Source organism: Mustela nigripes, chromosome 2 (genome assembly GCF_022355385.1).
Source record: "Mustela nigripes isolate SB6536 chromosome 2, MUSNIG.SB6536, whole genome shotgun sequence".
Lineage (NCBI taxonomy): Eukaryota > Metazoa > Chordata > Mammalia > Carnivora > Mustelidae > Mustela > Mustela nigripes.
In genome coordinates this window covers 89,547,053-89,570,393 of record NC_081558.1, presented here as the reverse complement: position 1 = coordinate 89,570,393, position 23,341 = coordinate 89,547,053, and the positions used below count along the sequence as shown (strand labels likewise).

Here is a 23,341-nt window from a genome sequence, read left to right as displayed (position 1 = left end):
GGAGGGAGCCCGATGTGGGGCTCAATGCCAGGACCCTGAGATCACAACCTGAGCCAAAGGCAGCCATTTAACCAACTGAGCCATGCATGCATCCCTATAAATATCATTTTTGTAGCTAAATAATATTTTGTTGTATAGATCATAATTTGTCTTCCCACTCAACTATTATAGGACTTGCAGAGTGTTTCTAGTGTTTTGCTATTACAAATGATGTTATAGAAAGCATCTTTGTAGATAATGTGGGAAACTGGACTTAATTTCTTACACAAAAGGTAGTGTTCTTACCATTCACAGTATAGGATAGTTGTAGAGTTCTTCCAGGTAAGTGCATAGAAGAGTTTCTTAGTCTTTTTGGTTGGGTTCCATTGTATGGACACAGCACAGTATATTTAAATAGTCTTCTATTGATGGATATTGGTTAATGTCTAATTCTTTGCAAATACAAAAAAATACTACTGCAGTGAATAATCCTGTGCACCTGTCTTTGCATTCAGGAACAACTATATCTGTAGGGTAAGTCCCAGAAGTAGGTTTGATGGATCAAAGAGTAATTGAATCTGTAATTTTGATGGATATTGCCAAGTTATACTATCTAGGGATATTACTTTGTACACCCATCAGTAATGAAAGTGTCTGTCTCCATGGAACTTTGCCAATAGAATGAGTTATTTGACTAGCTTTGCTTTCTAAATGACTTGTAGCAGATTCAGTACTCTTCCCCTCTTCTTCCTGGCCATGTATGAAATATTTTCCCCTGATTGGCTTTTTTTCTTTTTAATGTACAGTAGTTTTATGTAGACGGCACAATTAATGTCTTTCTTTTGATTTCATTTATCATTTTTAAGGTTTAAAATTTTTTCCCCATTCAGACAGAGATTTCATAAATACTATTTTTTCTTCTAGCTTTTTATGGCTCGATTATTTAAATTTTTAATAATTTCAACTCTGATCTATTTGGAATTGATTTTGATCCAACTGCATTCTGTAACAATGACAGAAGTAGTCCAGCATTTAACACTGATTGCATAATTACTGTGTAAAACCTTTCTGGAGGTAGAATAAGTGAATTTCAAAGGGTGCTTCCCCCCCATTAAAAATAACACATATTCCAAGAGAGCACACTATATTGGATTTTTTTCCTTTCTTTTTTTTGAAAGATTTTATTTATTCTTTGATACAGCACAAGCAAGGGGATCAGGAGGCAGAGGGAGAGGGAGAAGCAGGCTCCCAGGAGCCCAGTGTGAAGCTCAATCCCAGGACACTGGGATCATGTCCTGAGCCAAAGGCAGATGCTTAACCAAATAAGCCACCCAGGCTTCCCTAATGAAGTTTTTTCTTTTTCTTTTTCTTTTTTTTTTTTTAAAGATTTTATTTATTTATCAGAGAGAGAGGGTGGGGGAGAGAGCAAGCACAGGCAGACAGAATGGCAGGCAGAGGCAGAGGGAGAAGCAGGCTCCCTGCCGAACAAGGAGCCCGATGTGGAACTCGATCCCAGGATGCTGGGATCATGACCTGAGCCGAAGGCAGCTGCTTAACCAACTGAGCCACCCAGGCATCCCATGAAGTTTTTTCTTAACTGTAGGATTGTAGATAAACATTTTTTAAAACAAACTTTATTTATTTATTTATTTGTTAGGGAGAGAGAGAGAACACAAGCAGGGGGAGCAGCAGGCAAAGGGAGAAGCAGTCTCCCCACTGAGCAAGGAGCCCGATGATGCAGGACTCAATCCCAATGGTCATGTTTTTCCCTGACATTTTTCCTTGAGTTAAAGAATGATTTTGTTTGATAACCATATGGTTTGTAAGAGCCTAAAAAATTAAAACTGACCAGCAAATATCAGGGAGATGTGATTTTCAGCCTGATTTTGGCACTTGAACAGCCTTGAAATATCAGAGTCTAAATTAAAAACAATTATTTTACATGTGCCATCTATTTTCATTCATGGAAGCCTGTGACACAACAGATATATTTAAATGTTTCCTGGCCTATTCGGATTTCCTCTAATATATTTCATCCACAATGTCTGGTATCCTGTTCGTTAACTAAAGTAATAAAAAAGAGGGTCTCCTGGATGGTTCAGTCGGTTAAGCGTCCAAATCTTATCTCAGCTCAGGTCTTGATCTCAAGGTCCAAGGTCGTAATCATAAAAAAGAGCAAAAGCTCTATTTAGAAGAAGGATGTGTTTCAGCTGCTGCACCTGCCAAATTCTGCTTGTGGCTAAGTTGAGATGATATATTTGTGAGGGGTCTTTCCCATTTTCTGACACATCAAGGTTAAATCAAAGTATCTTAAAATTTACAACCTATCCACTCCCCTTATTTCCTCTACTTAATGACCCCCCCCCAAAGAAGAGCCAGTTTAGAAGTTTTATTTTTTAAAATCTGAATTGTTTTCCATATTAGATTGAATGAGGCAGAATCAAAAAATTATTTGCCTTGTTTCTTGACTTTCTTCAAAATTTACCTAATCTCTGGAATCTATTAAGCACTTACTTAAAACTGTGGCACAATTTTTCATGAAGAACAAGACAGGAAGTGCTATTGGAAAATACTAGAGAAAAATATATTCTGGGTGTTAGAAAAAGAGGGCTTTCAGCTAGGTTTAGGGAATTATAGAAAAGATTTTGCTTTTGAAAGATTTAGCTACTGGTCATCTAAGTTTAAAATCCACAGAACCTTAAAAGATTTATCAAAAATGTCCTTGATTACCAGGATAGAAAGTAGAGAAAGAAAAGATCTCTAGTGCGAATAAACCCCAAATTGTGTCATTGTGTCCTAATCTGATTTTTGAAGTACTCTCACTATGGAAACAATGTAGATTATATACAGCAAATGACCTGACCCTTTTATTAGCCTGTGGGCCTCAAGGCTTCCTACAACTAAAACTTCAAAAACTCTAACTAGAAAAATACTCACTTGAAAATTTAAAAGGGAGCATCTCTGGAAAAAAATTTTTTTCTCTAATTTCTAAGAATCAAAGCACAATTGCATATTATTGCACAGCCAGGACCAGTCAAGGATATTAAAAAAAAAAAAAAAAAAAAAAAAAAAATCCCCAGCCCAGCATTTTCAGATAAGAAATTTCAGTTAAGGGGTGCCTGGGTGTCTCAGTGGGTTAAGCCTCTGCATTCAGCCCAGGTCATGATCTCAGGGTCCTGGGATCAAGCCCTGCATTGGGCTCTCTGCTTGGCAGGGGAGCCTGCTTCCTCCTCCCCCTCTGCCTGCCTCTCTGCCTACTTGTGATCTCTCTCTCTGTCAAATAAGTAAATACAATCTTAAAAAAAAAAAAAAAAAAAAAAAGAAGAAGTTGCAGTTAAGATCCATAATTCAGTATGGATAATCTGTTATTTAAATAATCCTAATGTTCTTCAGGTTGATCCTCAGATTAGTGGAATTCAGTTTTTTATATATTAGGACCTATAAAAATCAGGACACACTCTTATAAAACAGTGATACACAATTTGGAAATTCAAATATGATTCAACAAGCAAGGATAGTTAAGTGGATTCACACTGATGGTATAATCTGAGACTTTTTATTTTTTTTTTATTTTTATTTATTTATTTTTTTAAAGATTTTATTTATTTATTTGACAGAAATCACAAGTAGACGGAGAGGCAGGCAGAGAGAGAGAGAAAGGGAAGCAGGCTCCCTGCTGAGCAGAGAGTCCGATATGGGACTCGATCCCAGGACCCTGAGATCATGACCTGAGCCGAAGGCAGCGGCTTAACCCACTGAGCCACCCAGGCGCCCTAATCTGAGACTTTTTAAAACTTAATTTTGAAATATGTGAATGGTAGGATCTTTTCTCATTAAAATTTGGCAAATGTAGCTCCTGAAACATCCTTATTTTAAAGAGTCCAGTCAGAACTGATTGAAAGTAGATTCCATTAAATTTGAAAGAACCCAAATTGCTTTTTTCGTTTTTTGTTTTTTTAAAGATTTTATTTATCCACTTGACACAGAGAGAGAGAGATCACAAGTAGGCAGAGAGGCAGGCAGAGAAAGAGGAGGAAGCAGGCTCCCCACTGAGCAGAGAACCAGATGCGGGGTCCATGATCCCAGAACCCTGAGATCATGACCTGAGCCGAAGGGAGAGGCTTAATCCACTGAGCCACCCAGGTGCCCCAGAACCAAAATCGTTTTAAAACAATTATATTTTAATCTTAAATACATTTTTACTTTACATGTATAACTCACAATATAGGACAGAGGGGATTAGAATTTTAAACTCTCGGTTTTATTGGTTTTAAAGTTTTAGAGCTAAGATTTCTAATTCTGCTTTTTGTATGATCATGTTTTGAGGTGATCATTGCATTTCTAAAACATTAGCCGAAACTAATGATAGGTGTGTGAATATATAAGAAACTGCCATACTGGTTGTGCAAAAACTTGGTTTTGGCAAAGTTTAAAGGCCAAAACTCTAAGGGAATTTCATTTCTTGTGCAGTGGAGTTACCACCTAAGATCGACCTCATAGATAACAACTAAAAAGCTACAAACAAAACAAAACAAACAACTACTTGATGCTAGGGAGTGACCCAAAGCAGGCTGATTTTGTAGCAGAGTCAAAATTTGGAAGATGAGAAAGCAAAAGAGAAGTTTTTCATTTTTAGACTTTGGCTTGAGGACACAGTGTGGTTTGAGAAAGCTGAAGCTTCTCTAGAAAACTTGGATCTTTGTGTTCTAAGCAACTAGAAGACAGTGCCTAGAGCCGCCATCACTGCTCAAAAATGAGGTTGTAGTTTGGGTATTACAGGAAGGTAGAGAACGATAAAAGGAGAGCTCCAGGTTTCACCTGTAAACTTTGCCCAAGTCTCTGCTGAGCCCTGAATCAAAATCATGTAGTCGACTCAAAGCACCTGCAGCTAAATAAAAAGAATAAACTAAAATTTGATCTCTCACCCCACCTAAACTGAGACAGACTCTGCGGTTTGACTCTGCCTAAGAGCCTAATAAGACAAAAACATCAACATGCTTTGAAGGGATTATAATAGAATCTAGAGTCTTCAAAACAAAATTCAAAATTACTCACCAAATGAAGAGCCAAATATAAAACCAAGTAAAATATGGCATCATGGTTCATTTGTATATTTAAAAAATTATTTTCCTGGAATCTCTAGTTACCATTTTTCTTTCACTGCATTATTTACCTGTTTTATATTATATATCTTCCCCCTTAAACATACACACATGTATGTTTATATTGTACCCGTAATTCTACTGAATTTTCCCTTTTCTGGAGACTGCCTATTCCAGTCTGGACTGATTATCTTTTAGGCATATTTCAGTACAGTTATCCTGGAATTTTTACATATTACTTTCCTGGGATTGTTCATCTTTTGCACTCTATGACCTTTTTTTTTTTTTTTTTACTTCCTTATTTGCTTGAGTGTATTCTTTTTAAGAAAAAATGCTTAAATAAATAAAATTAAAATAAATAAAATTAAAATTAAATAAATTTATAAATTAAAAATTATAATATATTTATAAATTATAAATTTTAAATTAAATTAAAATAAAATCTGAGATCGTGTGTGTCTGAATAGGTAGATATTTATTTTGCCATGACAGAGATTTGTATGTGGATGGGTATAGAATTCTAGATTTTTTTTAAACATTTTTTTTTTTTAAGATTTTATTTATTTGACAGGCAGAGATCACAAGTAGGCAGAGGCAGGCAGAGAGTGAGAGGGGGAAGCTGACTCCTTGCAGAGCACAGAGCCGGATATGGAGCTTGATCCCAGGGCCCTGAGATCATGACCCAAGCCGAAGGCAGAGGCTTTAACCCACTACGCTACCCAGGCTCCCTAGAATTCTAGATTGAACTCTTTTATCTAGCAGCCCTTGTTGCTGATGAGAAATCTGATGCAAGTCTAATCCTCATTCCTTTAGAGGTGGCTTGTTATTTGTTTTTTGTTTTTTGTTTTTCTTTTTGAAACCCTTTAGGATTTTCTCTTTATAGTTGATGTTTTGAAATGCCTAGAGATGGATTCTTCTTGCCAGTCAATGGCCCTTTTAATCTGAAGACGTTTTGTTTTGTTTTAGAGAATTTTCAAGTTTCAGGGATAAGTTCTTCCCTTTATTTTTCTCTTCTTTTTTTGGACTATTTTCTCTTTTTTTAGACCTCTTTTACTGTGATCTTAGATTTTATATTTTTGCTTCAAGTGTCTCTTCTCTTTGCTTTCGTACTTCTGGTCTCTGACTTCTTCCTCTGCCTGTGGGAAATTTTCTTGAATTGATTTTTAGTGCTTCTACTGAACTTTATGCTTTAGCAGTCATATGTTAAGCTCTAAGAGTTTTTATTTTCTTGTTCTTTGGTTGTTCCTGTTTCACAACATCCTTTTCTGGTTTTATGGCTGTAATACATTTGAATCTCTCAAATTATACCAACTAGAATTTCTTTGTTTGGTTTAACTCATTTGTTTTGTTTTGTTTAGATTCTCTCTGTTTCTTGTTTTATTTTGTTCCTCTATGGTCAGTTTTACAGTTTATTTATTTTGGTCAGTCATTTTTCTTTAATGCTGCAGGTTCTCTTCAAGTAGTACAGATTCTTGGTTTTCTGAGCATACTTAAGAGAAAAGCAAGGGTAAATGGAGTTTTTCACAGATCTCTTTCCCAGCCATGTTTCCTTCCTAGGTGGAAATTATATAAAGAAACTTTTGGTGGAGGAGGCCTGGGATTCAGTTTAGAGTCACTGATAGGAAGCTAGTTATCAAGCTACAGACCCCAAGCTTTAAAATAACTTTATTCAGGGGCGCCTGGGTGGCTCAGTGGGTTAAGCTGCTGCCTTCGGCTCAGGTCAGGGTCCTGGGATCTCAGGGTCCTGGGATCGAGTCCCGCATCGGGCTCTCTGCTCAGCAGGAAGCCTGCTTCCTCCTCCTCTTTCTCTCTGCCTGTCTCTCTGCCTACTGCTCATGTCTTCTGCCCATTTCTTGATTGGATTATTTGCTCTTTGGGTATTGAGTTTGTTAAGTTCTTTATAGATTTTGGATACTAGCCCAAATATCTCATATGTCATTTGCAAATATCTTCTCCCATTCTGTCCATTGTCTTTTGGTTTTGTTGGCTGTTTTCCTTTGCTGTGCAAAAGCTTTTTACCTTGATGAAGTCCCAATAGTTCACTTTTGCCTTTGCTTCTCTTGCCTTTGGTCGATGTTTCTAGGAAGAAGTTGCTGCAGTTGAGGTTGAAGAGGTTGCTGCCTGTGTTCTCATCAAGGATTTTGATGGATTCCTCTCTCACTTTGAGGTCTTTCATCCATTTTTTGAGCCTGTTTTGTGTGTGGTGTAAGGAAATGGTCCAGTTCCATTCTTCTGCACTTGGCTGTCCAATTTTCTTAACACCATTTGTTGAAGAGACTGTCTTTTTTCTGTTGGATATTCTTTCCTGCTTTGTCAAAGATTAGTTGCCCATAGAGTTGAGCATCCATTTCTGGGCTCTCTCTTTGGTTCTATCAATCTGTGTTCTGTTTTTGTGCCAGTACCATATTGTCTTGATGATTACAGAGCTTAAAGTCTATGTAATAGATCTTGAAGTCTGGAATTGTGATGCCGCCAACTTTGGTTTTCTTTTTTAATATTCCCCTATCTGGGGTCTTTTCTGATTCTATATTAATTTTAGGATTATTTGTTCCATTTCTTTGAAAAAAGTTGACGGTATTTTGATAGGGATTGCATTAAATGTGTAGATTGCTTTAGGTAGCATAGGCATTTTCACAATATTTGTTTTTCCAATCCATGAAATGGAACATTTTTCTATTTCTTTGTGTCTTCCTCAGTTTCTTTCATGAGTAGTTTATAGTTTTTTGAGTATAGATTCTTTGCCTCCTTGGTTATTTTGCCTAGGTATCTTATGGTTTTGGGTGCAATTTGAAATGGGATTGACTCCTTAACTTCTCTGTCTTCTGTCTTATGGAAATGCAACTGATTTCTGTGAATTAATTCCTGTTTGCGTTCTAGCAGTTTTGGAATAGAGTCTTTTGGATTTTCCACATAAAGTATCATATCATCTGCAAAGAGTGAGAGTTTGACTTCTTTGCCAATTTGGATGCCTTTTATTTCTTTTTGTTGTCCAATTGCTGAGGCTAGGACTTCTGGTACTCTGTTGAACAGCAGTGGTGATAGTGGACATCCCTTGTGTTTTCCTAACTTAGGGAAAGAGCTCTCAGTTTTTCCCCATTGGGAATGATATCCACTGTGTGTTTTTCATAGATGGCTTTTATGATATTGAGATATGGATCCTCTATCCCTTTCCCTTCAAAACCCTCTCCCTTCAAAACACTTTGAAGAGTTTTGATCAAGAAAGGATATTGTAGGGCGCCTGAGTGGCTCAGTGGGTTGGGCCCCTGCCTTCGGCTCAGGTCATGATCTCGGGGTCCTGGGATTGAGTCCCGCATCGGGGTCTCTGCTCAGCAGGGAGCCTGCTTCCCTCTCTCTCTGCCTGCCTCTCCATCTACTTGTGATTTCTCTCTGTCAAATAAAAAAAAAAAGAAAGGATATTGTAATTTGTTAGATGCTTTTTCAGCATCTATTGAGAGAATCATATGGTTCTTATTCTTTCTTTTACTAATGTATTATACCACATTGATTTGTGGATGTTGAACCAACCTTGCAGCTCTGGAATAAATCACACTTGGTCGTGTTGTATAATCCTCTTAATGTACTGTTGGATACTATTGGCTAGTATTTTGGTGAGAATTTTTGCATCTGTGTTCATCAGGGATATTGGTCTGTAATTCTTTCTGATGGGGTCTTTGTCTGCTTTTGGGATCAAGGTAATGCTGGCCTCATAAAATGAGTTTGGAAGTTTTCCTTCCATTTCAATTTTTTTTCCTTCCATTTCAATTTCAACAGTATAGGAGAATAGGTGTTAATTCTTCTTTAAATGTTTGGTAGAATTCCCCTGAGAAGCTGTCTGGCCCTGGGCTCTTGTTTGTTGGGAGATTTTTGTTGACTGCATCAGTCTCCTTACTGGTTATAGAGAGAGCCTAAAAGTAACAGACCAGAAAGGAACTGAGACAATATACAGAAATAGTTATCTTACAGGCAATACAATGGCGCTAAATATTTATCTTTCAGTAGTTATCCTGAATGTAAATGGGCTAAATGCCAATCAGAAGACCCAGGATATCAGAATGGATAAAAAAATAAGACCCATCGATATGCTGTCTGCAAGAAACTCATTTTAGACCCAAAGACACCTCCAGATTTAACATGAGGGGGTGGAAAACAATTTACCATGCTAATGGACATCAAAAGAAAGCTGGAGTGGCAATCCTTTGACAAATTAGATTTTAAGCAAAGATTAAATAAGAGATGAAAAAGGACACTATATCATACTTAAAGGGTCTGTCCAATAAGAAGTTCTAACAATTGTAAATATCTATGCCCCTAATATGGGAACAGCCAATTATATAAACCAATTAATAACAAAATCAATGAAACACATCAACAATAATAGAATAATAGTAAGGGACTTTCACACCTCCCTCACTGAAATGGACAGATCATCTAAGCAAAAGATCAACAAAGAAAGGCTTTAAATGACGCACTGGACCAGATGGACATCACAGATATATTCAGAACATTACATCCCAAAGCAACAAGAGTACACATTCTTCTGTAGTGCACATGGTACATTCTCCAGAATAGATCACATCCTGGGTCACATTTCAGGTCTCAGCCAGTACCAAAAGATTGGGATCACTCCCTGCATATTTTCAGATGACAATGCTTTAGAACTCAGCCACAAGAGGAAAGTTGGAAAGAACTCAAATACATGGAGGCTAAAGAGCATCCTACTAAGGAATGAATAAAGCAACCAGAAAATTAAAGAAGAATTTTTAAAAATTCATGGAAACAAATGACAATGAAAACACAATTATTCAAAATCTTTGGTATATAACAGAGGCGGTCCTGAGAGGAAAGTATATAGCAATACAAGCCTTTCTCAAGAAACAAGAAAGGTCTCAAGTACACAACCTAACCCTACACCTAAAGGAGCTGGAGAAAAAACAGAAAATAAAGCCTAAACCCAGCAGAAGAGAAATAATAAAGATCAGAGCAGAAATCAGGGTGCCTGGGTGGCTCAGTGGGTTAAGCCGCTGCCTTCGGCTCAGGTCATGATCTCAGGGTCCTGGGATCGAGTCCCGCATCGGGCTCTCTGCTCAGCAGGGAGCCTGCTTCCCTTCCTCTCTCTCTACCTGCCTCTCCGTCTGCTTGTGATTTCTCTCTGTCAAATAAATAAATAAAATCTTAAAAAAAAAAAAAAAAGAAATCAATGAAATAGGAACCAAAAGAACAGTAGAACAGATCAAGGAAACTAGGAGCTGGTTCTTTGAAACAATTAATAAGATTGATAAAGCCCCTGGCCAGACTTATCAAAAAGAAAAGAAAAAGGACCCAGATTAATAACATCATGAATAAAAGAGGAGAGATCACAACAAACACCAAAGAAATACAAACAATTATAAGAACATACTATGAGTAACTAATACACCAGCAAATTTGACAATCTGGAAGAAATGGATGCATTCCTAGAGACATATAAACTACCAAAACTGAACCAAGAAGAAATAGAAAACCTGAACAGACGTATATATTTATTTTAATGGAATCTCAGGAGTAATGGGGGACAAACAAATTTCTGCATTCGTGAATCTCTCCAAGTTGGTTTTAGAAAAGCTATCAAGGGGAGCATGGGTTGTTCAGTTGGTTGAATGTCCAACTCTTGATTTCGGCTCAGGTCATGATCTAAGGGTTGTGGGATCAAGCTTCAAGTAGGGCTCCTCACTCAATGTGATGCCTGCTTGGAATTTTTTTCACTCTCCCTCTTCCTCTGCCCCTCCCCCTTGTCACTTGTGTGCTAAATAAATAAATAAGAAGGCTACCAATTTGGTTTCTATTCTGAGCTCTAGCAAATTCTAAATTAATTTCTACTGTATAGTTTTCTGTTTATTTAGTTTAGTATCTCCTCAGATATACCAAAAACACAATAAGAGTACAGTTATGACTGTAATTCTGTTTCATTTGCTTCTTCTATAGAGCCAGAGATTCAACTATAAGGAATTTTAAAATTTCATTTGTGAGTCCTGGGGTTTAAAGTAAACCCCTTCTCTCTACCTTTACTCTTGACTTTTATCCTCCGTTTCTTTATCTCTGTTTGCCATGGTCTCTGTTTCTTACCTAATCAGCAACATTCACAACCTTTTATTACAGTATATTTTATAACTGTTCTATTTTATTAGTTGTTGTTAATATCTTACTATGTCTAAGTTAAAAATTAAACTTTATCACATATGTGTATGTATGGGGAAAAAAGCAGTATACATAGGATTTGGTCCAATTGCAATCTCAGGCATCCATTGGTGATCTTAGAACATATATCCCTTGTGGATAAGGGGCATTGCTGTATTTGAAATAATTCCCAATATTTCTCACTGAATGGTCAAATGATTTCAAATCTCTTAAAACCATTTTTTATAAAAAGTTTAAAAAAAGAATCTGATAATTTGTTTAAAGATTTTGTACAGATGTGTTTAACTTAGTCTGATCCTGTGGTGTGTAGCCTTGTAATTAGAAAGCCAATTAAATGGTAGTTTCCCTGAGGGACAGGGCTTAGACTTAACTGGTGAAAAAGAAATGTAGTTTTTATAAGAAGGCCCCTTTGGGAAATTGCCATAGAGCTGTGAACTGTGATAAAATAAAAGTTTGTATTTAAATGGAAAGAACTTTAGATTTCAAATTCCTGACCTTTAATAAATAAAAAAATGAGAACTTAGGCTTATTGATGGTAGAATCAGAGCCTTATATATGTAGACAACTCCAGGTAAATCATCCTCAGCTGCTCCTTAGTATAGTATGTCTTGACCAAATAGTATAGTCAGGATAGGTACTGAGATCCTCAGACCAACTCACCTTCACCCAACTCCATGGTAAGGGAAATGAGGTCTTTCTCAGCCACTGGCTGGATAGTTAATACCATATGAGATTTAATACTTTGTTGGTCATATGTCAGAAAATAGGAGATCTAAACAGGAGGAAATACGCTAGAAGAATTTCACAACCTTTCTAACATGCCGAAATAGTATGAATGAGAGAGCCGTCATTTTGTCTTAAGGGTTGCAGCTGTTTCATGGCTTCAGTTTCTGGTTATTTTTGCAGCTCTTATTGATGGTGTCCACTCTTGGCTTTGCCTGTGCAGTTTAGCACATAAGCATTTTTAAATGAATTAAGGGTTTTCTTCCTATTTTTTTGCAAGATAAACTTGGAAGGATTAGAACTTTAAGGGTGAAATGTCAGACTAAAAAATTTCTTTTTGTGTTGTATTCTGCTTATTTTCCCCCTTGCTTTAGGAGCTGGAAATCCAAAGTGCACAATTGCAATTGTTATGGGAAGAACAAAAAATGCCTCTGCAACCAGGTAACAAAATAATTGTGATTGAGAGATCTATTTGGGAATAAGAATTGCGCTTTCTATCCACATAATTTACTTAAAATATGCCATTTGGTCGGGGCACCTGGGTGGCTCAGTTAAGTTTCCAAATCTTGATTTCCACTCAGGTCATGATCTCAAGGTTGTGAGACTGAGCCCTGTGTCAGGCTCTGCACTGGGCAGGGAGCCTGCTTAAGATTCCCTCCTTCAGCCCCTCCTACCTCTGTCTCTCCCACCGACTCTAAAATAATTTTTTTTTAAAATACACCATTTGGACTTACAAATCATAATATAAAATGTGAGATTAATGTCACATTTGTGTTTCACAGTTATTTCACTGTAAGATAATATTTAAGAAGCATTTCAGGAAGTGTTGCGGTATGTTCTTCACTGTGTAATTTCCTGCATTAAAAAGTGTTGCTGAGGGGCGCCTGGGTATCTCAATGAGTTAAAGTCTCTGCTTTCGCCTCAGATCATGATCTCAGAGTCCTGGGATTGAGCCCCGCATCGGCTCTCTGCTTTGTGGGGAGCCTGCTTCCTCCTCTCTCTCCCTGCCTGCCTCTCTGCCTACTTGTGATCTCTGTCTGTTAAATAAATAAATAAAAATCTTTTAAAAATATAAATAAATAAATAAATAAATAAATAAAAAGAAAGTGTTGCTGAATCCTCAGAACTGTTTGGATCAGATTATAAAATACATTAAAATTTTCAGAACTGTCTATAAGTAATTAAGTGATTAGATATGTAGATCAAAGTTGATAGTCTTGCAAAATTTGATATTGTGTATCAGTTCCCAGTTTCCATTGCTGAGCAACGAGAATCCTCAAATAACTAACTTATTTTCAAATCATTGTTACTGTTCCAGATCACAGCCAACATCCAACTCTGCTTGATGTATGTCTTTTACACAATTCCCATTCCAGACATCATTGCTTACATGATTACATAATAACAACAAAAATGACAATTGCAACTCCACCTAGGATCTGTTTTATTTTTCCACTTAGCACACTTTCCCTAACATCTGTTTTTCTTTAACTAGATACAAACAACACAGCATGGTTCTTGTCCCTCTCAACACACCTGGAGTAGAAATAATAAGGCCTTTGTCAGTGTTTGGCTACATGGGTAAGTACTCAACCAATATGAGCCTGCATTAGCAAGCAGGACAACTGAAATATGCAGTAACACTTAAGGGAACAGATAGCATTATAATGTAGGAGATGTATTCTTAGAAGTCCTTTAGTGCTGATGACTATCTTCATATAAATGCTGGTGGAACTCAGAATAAAGCAAAGAGAGAGAAGTGGTGCAACACTGGACTTCATTTTGTTTCCTTTTTGGAAAGGGTAGATTGTATTCAAGGAACAGCAGCTAAGACTGATACTTCTGTCATCCTGGAGAATGCTATAATGAAACAGACTTAGAAAAATTAAATCTGGGACGCCTGGGTGGCTCAGTTGGTTAAGCAGCTGCCTTCGGCTCGGGTCATGATCCCGGCGTCCTGGGATCGAGTCCCACATCGGGCTCCTTGCTCGGCAGGGAGCCTGCCTCTCCCTCTGTCTCTGCCTGCCATTCTGTCTGCCTGTGCTTGCTCTCTCTCCCTCTCTCTCTGACAAATAAATAAATAAAATATTTAAAAAAAAAAAAAAAGAAAGAAAAATTAAATCTAAGTAATCCATAGTAAAATTCACGTTTTTTTTTTTTTTTTGGGAGAGAGCGAGCAAGAATGGGGGTGAGAGACAAAGGGAGAGGGAGAATCTTAAATAGGCTCCAGGCCCAGTGCATAACCCAGTGCGGGGCTTGAGATCATGACCCTGAGACCATGACCCCCGCCAAAATCAAGACAAGGATGCTTAACCAACTGAGTCACCCAGGCACCCCAATAAAATTCACTTTTGTCTTCAAGTTTAGCTTTATTAACCAATCAAACTACAAAAACTATTAGTAAGCAATGAATTTTGACTGATTTGAATGCAAAACTTTCCTTCCTTCTGTTCTTTGGGTGGAATTTCTAAAAAGCAAGGATACTTTTGTTTCCTGCTACCTACCTCAGGCTCATTGTTCATTGTTCCCTTGCTGCTCAGGTCATTCACTCAGCAAGTACTTATTGAGGGCTGACCATTGTTCTAGGTGCTTGGAATACATCAGTGAACACAATAGGCTAGGATCTGTGCCCTCATGGAGTTTACATGCTAGGGGAAGGAGAGAGTAGCAATAACTACAAACACATAAATAACTAAATTACAGCAAATCAGCAGGTAAATGCTATGGAAAAGTTTTTTGAACCTGATCCATATGATCTTCTGTGGTGACCCTGGCTTTGTCTTTGTAGTTGAATATGGCTAATAAAAATGTTCAATACCAGATGTAAGTAAGACTTGGAGTTTTGGAGAACATTTGTCATCACCTCCCATAGGATGCAGCTGTAGAATATACCCGCAGACTAAGCATAATTTTCAAGACAGTGATGAACAAGCTCACTAGAGGAAATTGTGCATGGGGATTTGTTGGGTTGCAGAGCAATGGCCTGAAGACCCCCAAAATGGATTTATAGTTTAAATTGCCTGGAAATCACCTCTATTGCAGAACCTATATTTGAATTTTCAGTGAGACAGATTCACCAGCACCTCTCCAACTCCCATGCCCAAGGCCAAAAGAAACAATTGTGGAGAAGATCAATTATTAATGTCTATTCTGACAGGAAAAGGGTGTGGAATTTGCATGAGATTATCTCCAGAACTTGATGAAGGGTGGGTGGGGAGCAGGAGGAGGGGTAGGCGGTATGATGTAAAGACAGAAATGTTCCCAGTCTCCATCAAATGCAAGCATTTCCAAGAGGCAAACATAGGGAACAAGCCTGGACTGGGAGTAAACATACCTCAAAGTCCAATCACTGCTTTGTTTTTGAATACTGAGCCTGCTCTGTCCCTTGTAGGAGGCTCTTTGCCTCTTCAGGCATTGATTTACACAATGATAAAATAAGAAACTTGAATTACATTACTCACTTTTAATTTTTGAACCATTGGAACCTTTTTCTCTTTCCAAGCAAAATTTTCTATGGAACCCCATATATTAGAAGTCTCAAAGAAAAAGCAGTAATAAAATAATAGTAAGATAATCTGTTTGGGTCTGTGAAGCCACCTTCCATTTTAGTAACTCTGCAACTTCAGAAAATGAATTTGAAAGTCTAGATCAAATGATTTCTAAAATCTCTTCTAAGTGGAACAGTTGATGAGTTTTCTAGGGTATGGAGTGCTAAGGGTTCAGAGCTTGAGGTCTACCTAGGAATATCTGACATATAAGGCTCTTAAGTCCTACTTCTGAGTAATTTCTTTGAGTAATTATTAATTATATATGAAATTTTTTTGGTCTTAAAGACCCGCGGATCCCCTTACCCAAGAATTCAACACTGCCACAGGATGCAAACAGCAAGAGGTTCTTTATTGTTACGCAGGCGCCTGCGGGTGGTCAGCGCGTGCCTGCGGGTGGTCAGCAGCTCCTGCTAGCTGAGCACACCAGGCTGGGGTGGTGCAGGATTTTTATAGACAGGTACATACAAGTCCCGGATGGGATGGGGCTGATTGGCTGACAATTTGAACATTTGAAAAAAAGGCATACTTGGTGTTAGTGGATTGGCCCTGGAAGACCCCCTCGCGCGAAGAGAAAGGCAGGAAGGGGAAACAAAGAGGGGAAGTTTGACCTTAGGTAGGCAGAAAGACATCCTGCCTACCTGACTATGCAGCCCCCTGTCGACGTGACCTACGGGACCATGCAGCCCCCTTGCCTACGTGACCATGCCCCGGCTATTAGGAGAGGGTATCTTGTTCAAACAGGAGTCAAGTGTCATGCCCTAAAAGCCAAGCGGTTACAGAAAGGCAAAAGAGCAGTTACATTGAATTCAACCCTGGGGGAAGGGTCTTTTCATTGCAAGGGGAGGAGGGGTACTTTTACACAACAAAAGAGCAGTTAATTAGTTAACGATGGGGGGGGTGTCTTTCAGGTCAACTCATTTTGCTCTTTAAAATTATATTTTCTAGGGGCGCCTGGGTGGCTCAGTGGGTTAAGCCACTGCCTTCGGCTCCGGTCATGATCTCAGGGTCCTGGGATGGAGTCCCGCATCAGGCTCTCTGCTCGGCGGGGAGCCTGCTTCCTCCTCTCTCTCTCTCTCTCTGCCTACTTGTGATCTCTGTCTGTCAAATAAAATAAATAAAATCTTAAAAAAAATAAAATTATATTTTCTATTTTATAGATCATCTTCATGGAGGACATTTTGAGATTCATTTTAATCAAGTAAGAGTTCCTGCCACCAACTTAATACTAGGTGAGATAAGTTGGAGAAATGATTCTCCAGTATTGTGTACTAAAGTATTTTCGTCTGAATCTGGAAAAGATAAGAAATATACTTTGATTTAGATACTTTTCCCTCCTACTCCATTTATAAGGCAACATTTTTCATGGTGGATTTTTTTTTACATGGAATAATATTTAAGTGTTTGATTTGGTTTTATATATCACATCAATTGAAAACATCGCTAAGTACAAAAAAATGTACAATTCAGAGCAACATACTTTTTCCTAAAACATGACTTTCAGGTCTCCACTTGTTCTAAGAAAACCTCAATGTTCTTTCTGAATTCAAGTCTTATATATAAACCCATTAGAAGTATAAATAACTTTGCATATTAAATGACTGGAATGTCCTCATCCTCTTGCTTACTAAAATCCTACCCAACCCAACCTTCAGAGAACATCTCAAATGGCACTTCTTTCAGAATGGTTTTGTGTTCTTCACCCCATCCACTCAACAAGCCCCTGCTGCCTCCCTCAGGAGACAATCTCTCTCTCCTTTGCCTTTCTTTGTTCTCCTCCATATCCCTTATTCCTAGCATCCTTGCCCCTACTTCTGGATTCTGAACTCCTAGTGTAGGGACTGTGTCTTATCTTTGTAACCACTGCGGCACATGGATAGTTGGTTCTCAAGAGACAGTTCCTGAATTGGATTAAAATGTTTAACAGTGGTAGTTTTAAAAAACATGGAAATCAAAAGTTCCATAAATAATGAACACTATTACAGAGCTGACTTTTTTCCTACCAGAATACCACAATTCTCATTGAGGGGGCAGTTCATCGTTTTCTCAAGATTTGTGTAAATAACAAAATAAGTGGGCTGTGGCCACTTTAATGTTTTCCTTTCTTCCTTACAGGTGAAGGTAGGGGATTTGAAATTGCCCAAGGCCGCCTTGGACCAGGCAGAATCCATCACTGTATGAGAACAGTAGGGGTGGCAGAACGAGCTTTGCAGATTATGTGTGAACGAGCAACACAGAGGGTGGCCTTTAAGAAGAAACTGTTTTCACATGTAAGGATGATTATTTATTTGAATTTACTATAGCCCCATGCACTCACTGACCTTGATCTTAGGGAGATTTCCTCTACGTAAATAAGATGCTTTTTTTCCACAAAGTATATTTTTCTGTACTTAATATAGTCTAATGAGAGATCTTTAACTTTGTGAAAGATTAAATAATTCCCAATGTGCTTCAGCACAGCTCAAAGAGTATGGACAGTTCCTTCAACTTTCTCATACTCTTGTTCTCTAGAGAAACTGGTACATTAGCATTCTCTGTGGATCTGAGAGGGCTGGCATAAAGAAGAAGGATTTGCCTTGTTCTTTGGCTTTCTGAAGGGAATTAGTAATAAGTGAGGAAATATAGGAAAATAACCTACAACTCAGTGAGAGGAGAGAGATCTAAAAAATGGAAGGCCTGCTTCTGTAGGAAGTGAGTTCCCTGTTACTAGAGAAATGTAAGTAGAAATGGGACCAATAGTTTGGTGGGATGTTCATGATTTTTTGAATTCCCATCTATAAGTTATGTACTATGGAGTCTGTTCTTTACAAAGCACAATAAACAATAAAGTTACATGTGCCCACTATAATCAAAATTAGAGAATATTTATCAAGAGGGAAAAGAAGCAGTCATTTCTGACTTCCTTGGGAAACTTTATAAGTGGGATATTCAAATCATCTCCCAAAAGCCCTCCTTTTAAGAAGGCAAGAAAAATTATTCTTAAATATTCAGTATTTAGGATTGCTAACATTTTAGTGTTAGGTCAAATGTAGGCTGATAAAATTGTATCTGTGTTTGCTGGACATGTACATTTTAGTACATTGGTTCCCTTGTATATTTGTGAGCATCTTTTAAAATTTCACAGTATACTTTTTACCTTAAATTCCTATAGACTGTGTTTTCTTTTTGTGAAATATTATTCAGCATATCTGTGATTTAGTTATAACACTGTTCTTATGGAAAAATACAACCTATTTTTAGCGCACACCTAGGGATAATTTGTGGGGAACCCCTTTAGTATATGGCAAGGGCAAGGAGTTCAGCTGTTGGATGGACACTGTGGGAGGAAGTAAAATAAGGTATCAATTTTGGGACCATGGATACAACTCCATGCTGCTCTGAGTAGGAGCTAAAGAGTTGCTCATGGCATCAATTTCTTCCTGTACTTTTCTCTTTTCAAGTTTGCCACCCAAACCCTGGAACAGGATGCGAGAAGAACAGGGAGAGATGCAAAGACATCTTGAACACAGAAAAGCACTCTCCTTAAGTTTCATGAGAGATATTTTTAACACTATACCAGAGGGAAATTTCCCTCTTGCTTTTTGTAAGTTAATGTATCAGGCAGAACAAGCCTGAGCTTTTCAAAAACATGCCTCCCTTCACTGGAAACTTCTTGCATTTGGCACAAAGAAAATGATCTGGCAGAAGCAAAAGAGATGTTGAGGCATGTCGTAAACAAAAATATGAGCCAGATTTTTTTTTTTCAGTTTATGTATGTAACATTCCATTTCCCTGAATTTGGAGACTCTTTTCCAGCTGCCTTCTAAATTATTTCAGGCACGAAAGTAGAAAGTTCTGTATCAAAATAATGTCTTAGTAAATTAATCTGGCACCTCCTTAGAGCACTCAGTTTCTGCCCACTAAATGCTTTTCAGCAAATCAAAGGTCAGTAGAGACCCAACTGAGAATACTTTCTTTTATTCAAAAGCTAAAAAATAAATGTATTTGTGATCTGTTCATGAAGTTATAATCACCCAGCTTTATAGTTATCAAAAAGATACTAACTGCTGGGGCTTATTTGAAGTTGTTAATTTAGAGCCTTGGTTCAACCTCTAGAGTCATCCAATAGAAATATGTTCTAGTAACTGAACGTTTAAAAAAAAAAAAAAGCTTTAGTTAAATAAAAAAAAAAATTTAATAGCTACATTTTTTAAAAGTAAAAAGAATGATGAAATTGATTTTTATAATCTATCTTATTTAACCCAGTATATTTAAAATGTTATCACTTCAAAATGAAATAAATATAAAAAGATTAAGGTATTTTACATTCTTTTTTAAAAACTACTAATTTTACTAAATTGGGTGTATAGTTCACATTTACGATACACCTTCATTCAGACTAGGCATTTCAGATGCTCAGTAGCCACAAGTAGTTATTAGCAGCTATTATGTTGAACATCAGTGTTATAGGAAAACTGATCAAATACCACTGTTTAAGAAAGGTACTGCAGCAAATATAACCAAGCATAAAAGTGACTATGGAAGGTTAATGTGGATCAAATAATAGCACTGTAATTGGCTGCTGATCAAACTTAACAAATTATTCTCCACTGTAAATATCAGTTCTATGATGAGGAATGGAAACAACAACAACAAAAAACTCATTATGGCCAACCAGAAGTATCTGTTATTATCTATTGAGTTGCTTGTAGGATTTTATGATAAGGTTTGGTTTCTATATTCTTTAGTGATATATCTCCTGTTTCATTCTTGACATTAGTAATTTGTGCCTACTTTTTCCTTTGTCAGTCTTGCTAGAGGTCTGTTGCTTTTACTGATCTTTTCAAAGAATATAAAATATATTAATTTTTTTAAAAGATTATTTATTTATTTATTTATTTGACAGAGAGAGATCACAAGCAGGCAGAGAGGCAGGCAGAGAGAGAGAGGAGGAAGCAGGCTCCCTGCTGAGCAAAGAGCCGATGTGGGGCTTGATCCCAGGACCCTGAGATCATGACCCGAGCCGAAGGCAGTGGCTTAACCCACTGAGCCACCCAGGTGCCCCTAAAATATATTAATTATTAACATACAAAACTATAAAATGTGGTTGTTATATTAGGGCTTAATATTAACAAGATATGTGTTTCATTGATTTTTCTCTATTTTATTGTTTTCTGCTCTTTATTATATACTTCCTTTTGCTTATTTGTGTTTGTTTTGCTTTTTGGATTTATTTTGGTTCTTGAAGTGGTAGCATCCATCATCGATTTGAGACTTTTCCTCCTTTTTAATGTATGTTTTTTAGTGCTATAAATTTCCCTCTCAGTACTGCTTTACCTGTGTCCCACAAATTGTGATATATTGTGTTTTCATGTTAATTCAGCTCAATTTATTTTTCAATTTTCTTTGAGCCTCTTCTTTGACATATGAATTATTTAAGAACTGTGTTATTTAGTTTCCAAGTGTTTGGAGATTTTCCTGTTACTCTGTCCTTATTTCTAGTTTGATTCCATTGTGGTTACAGAACAAACTATATTATTTAATTTCTTACAAATTTGTTGAGATTTGTTTTGTGGCTTAGGATATTGTTTCTCTTACTGTTTGAGAACGTTGGGAAAGAATGTGTATTCTCCTGTTTTTGGGTGGAATGTTCTATAAATGTCTCTTAGATCCTGTTGCTTGTTGGTGTTGTTGAATTCCTCTGTATTCTGGCTGACTTTCTGTCTAGTTGTTCTATCAGTAGTTGGGAGAGGGGTGTTGAAGCTCCAGCTAGGATTGTGGATTTGTTTACTGCTCCTTTCATTTCTGTCAGCTTTTTCTTACATAGTCAGCAGCTCCATTGTTTGCTGCATACACATTTAAGATTTCTACTTCTTCTTGATGGATTTACCCTTTTATCATTATATAATGACCCTCTCTGTCTTTGGTAATTTTCTTTGTTCTGCTTCATCTGATAGTAATATAGCTGGTCCTGCTTTCATGTGATTAATGTTTGCATATTACATATTTTTTATTTTTTTGTTTTGTTTTTAGCTTGCTTATATCATTATATTTGAAGTGAATTTCTTCTAGTTGGCACTTAGGTGGTTCTTGTTTTTAATCCACTCCGTAGTCTTTGCCTTTGTAATAATTCATGTTATGACTTAAGTGTGCCATTTAATTTATTGTTTTATGTTCTCTGTTTTTCATTCCTTTAGGTTAATTTAACATTTTTAGAATTCCAGTTTGATTCATCTATAGTGTTTCTGGGTATACCTTTTTGTATAGCTCTTTTATTTTATTTTTTTTTTAAGATTTTATTTATTTATTTATTTATTTGACAGAGACACAGCAAGGGAGAGAACACAGGCAGGGGGAGTGGGAGAGGGTGAAGCAGACTTCCCACTGCCAAGCAGGAAACCCAATGTGGGGCCTGATCCCAGGACCCTGGGATCATGACCTGAGCCAAAGGCAAACGCTTAATGACTAAACCACCCAGGCACCCCTAGCTCTTTTAGTGACTGGTCTAGGTATTACATTATATAAATATATACATATTTGTATAAATGCATGTATTTTACCAGTGTCCTCATTTTATCCGTTTGAATGAAGTATAGAAACTTTATCTCCCTTAATTTAAGTCGCTTTAACTCCTTCATTTATAATTGTCTTCAGTAATTCTTCTACATAAATTTAGAATGACATCACAGTGTTAAAAATTTTTACTTCAACTGTTAAACATAATTTAGAAAATTCAAGAAGCAAAGAAAAGTCAATTGTATTTAACTATATATTTTCTTACTATGTTCATTCTTTCTTCCTGATTTCTTAAGGTTCCTCTTTCTGTTTAGGGAAATTCCTTTAGCCATTCTTTTAAGAGTCTATAGGTGATATTTTTGTTTGTTTGTACGTCCCCACTATACCCATATTGCTGAGAGTATTATCATGAACAGAAGTTGAATTGTGTCAAATGCTATTTCTGCATCTGTTGAGATAATCATATTATTTTTATCCTTCATTTTGTTAATGTGGTATACCCATTGATTGATTTTACAGATATTGAGCCATTCTAGTGTCCCCAAAATAAAGCCCACTTGATTGTGGTTGATGACCCTTTATTGTACTGTTGAATGTGGTGTTGAGGATTTTTGCCATCTATGTTCATCAGGGATATTGGCCTGCAGTTTTCTTGTTTTGTACTGTCTATCTCATTTTAATTTCAGCATAATGGTGGTGTTGTAGGAAGAATTTGAAAGCTTTCCTTCCTCTTTTATTCTTGGGAATAGTTTGAGAATCGTTAATAACTCTTCTTTAAATGTTTGGTAGAATTAAGAAGCCATCTAGTTCTAGACTCTTGTTTGTTGAGAATTTTTTATTATTATTGAGTCATTTCATTACCAGTAATCATTCTTCCTGACTCATTTTTGGAAGATTGTATGTTTCCAGGAATTTATCTGCTTCTTATAGGATGCCCATTTTGTTGGCATATAACTGTTCATAGTAGTCTCTTCTAATTAATTGTATTTAATCAATTTCTGTGGTGTCAACTGTTACTTCTCTTTCGTTTCTGATTTTATTTATGTCTTCTCTGTTTTTCTCTTGATGAGGCTAGCTAATGGCTTATCGATTTTATTTCTGCTCTGATCTTTATTATCTCCTAACTTCCACTAACTTAGGTCTTCATTTGTTCTTTTCCTAGTTAATTTAGGTGTAAGATTAGATTGTTTGAGATTTTTTTCTTTTTTTTTTTTTTTTAAGATTTTATTTATTTATTTGACAGACAGAGATCACAAGTAGGCAGAGAGGCAGGCAGAGAGAGAGGAGGAAGCAGGCTCTCTGCTCTGCAGGGAGCCTGCTTCC

At 37.0% G+C, this 23,341-nt stretch overlaps 1 protein-coding gene across 1 annotated transcript in view; it reads left to right on the top strand.

The window, feature by feature from the left end:
- Positions 1 to 23,341, top strand: part of ACAD11 (acyl-CoA dehydrogenase family member 11) — a 93,722-nt gene that overhangs the window by 60,580 nt on the left and 9,801 nt on the right. Inside the window, exons 14-17 of the mRNA XM_059390932.1 lie at positions 12,353 to 12,419; positions 13,474 to 13,559; positions 16,684 to 16,755; positions 17,639 to 17,793. Coding sequence (XP_059246915.1) covers positions 12,353 to 12,419; positions 13,474 to 13,559; positions 16,684 to 16,755; positions 17,639 to 17,793 — 380 coding nt within the window. The remainder of the gene's footprint in view (positions 1 to 12,352; positions 12,420 to 13,473; positions 13,560 to 16,683; positions 16,756 to 17,638; positions 17,794 to 23,341) is intronic.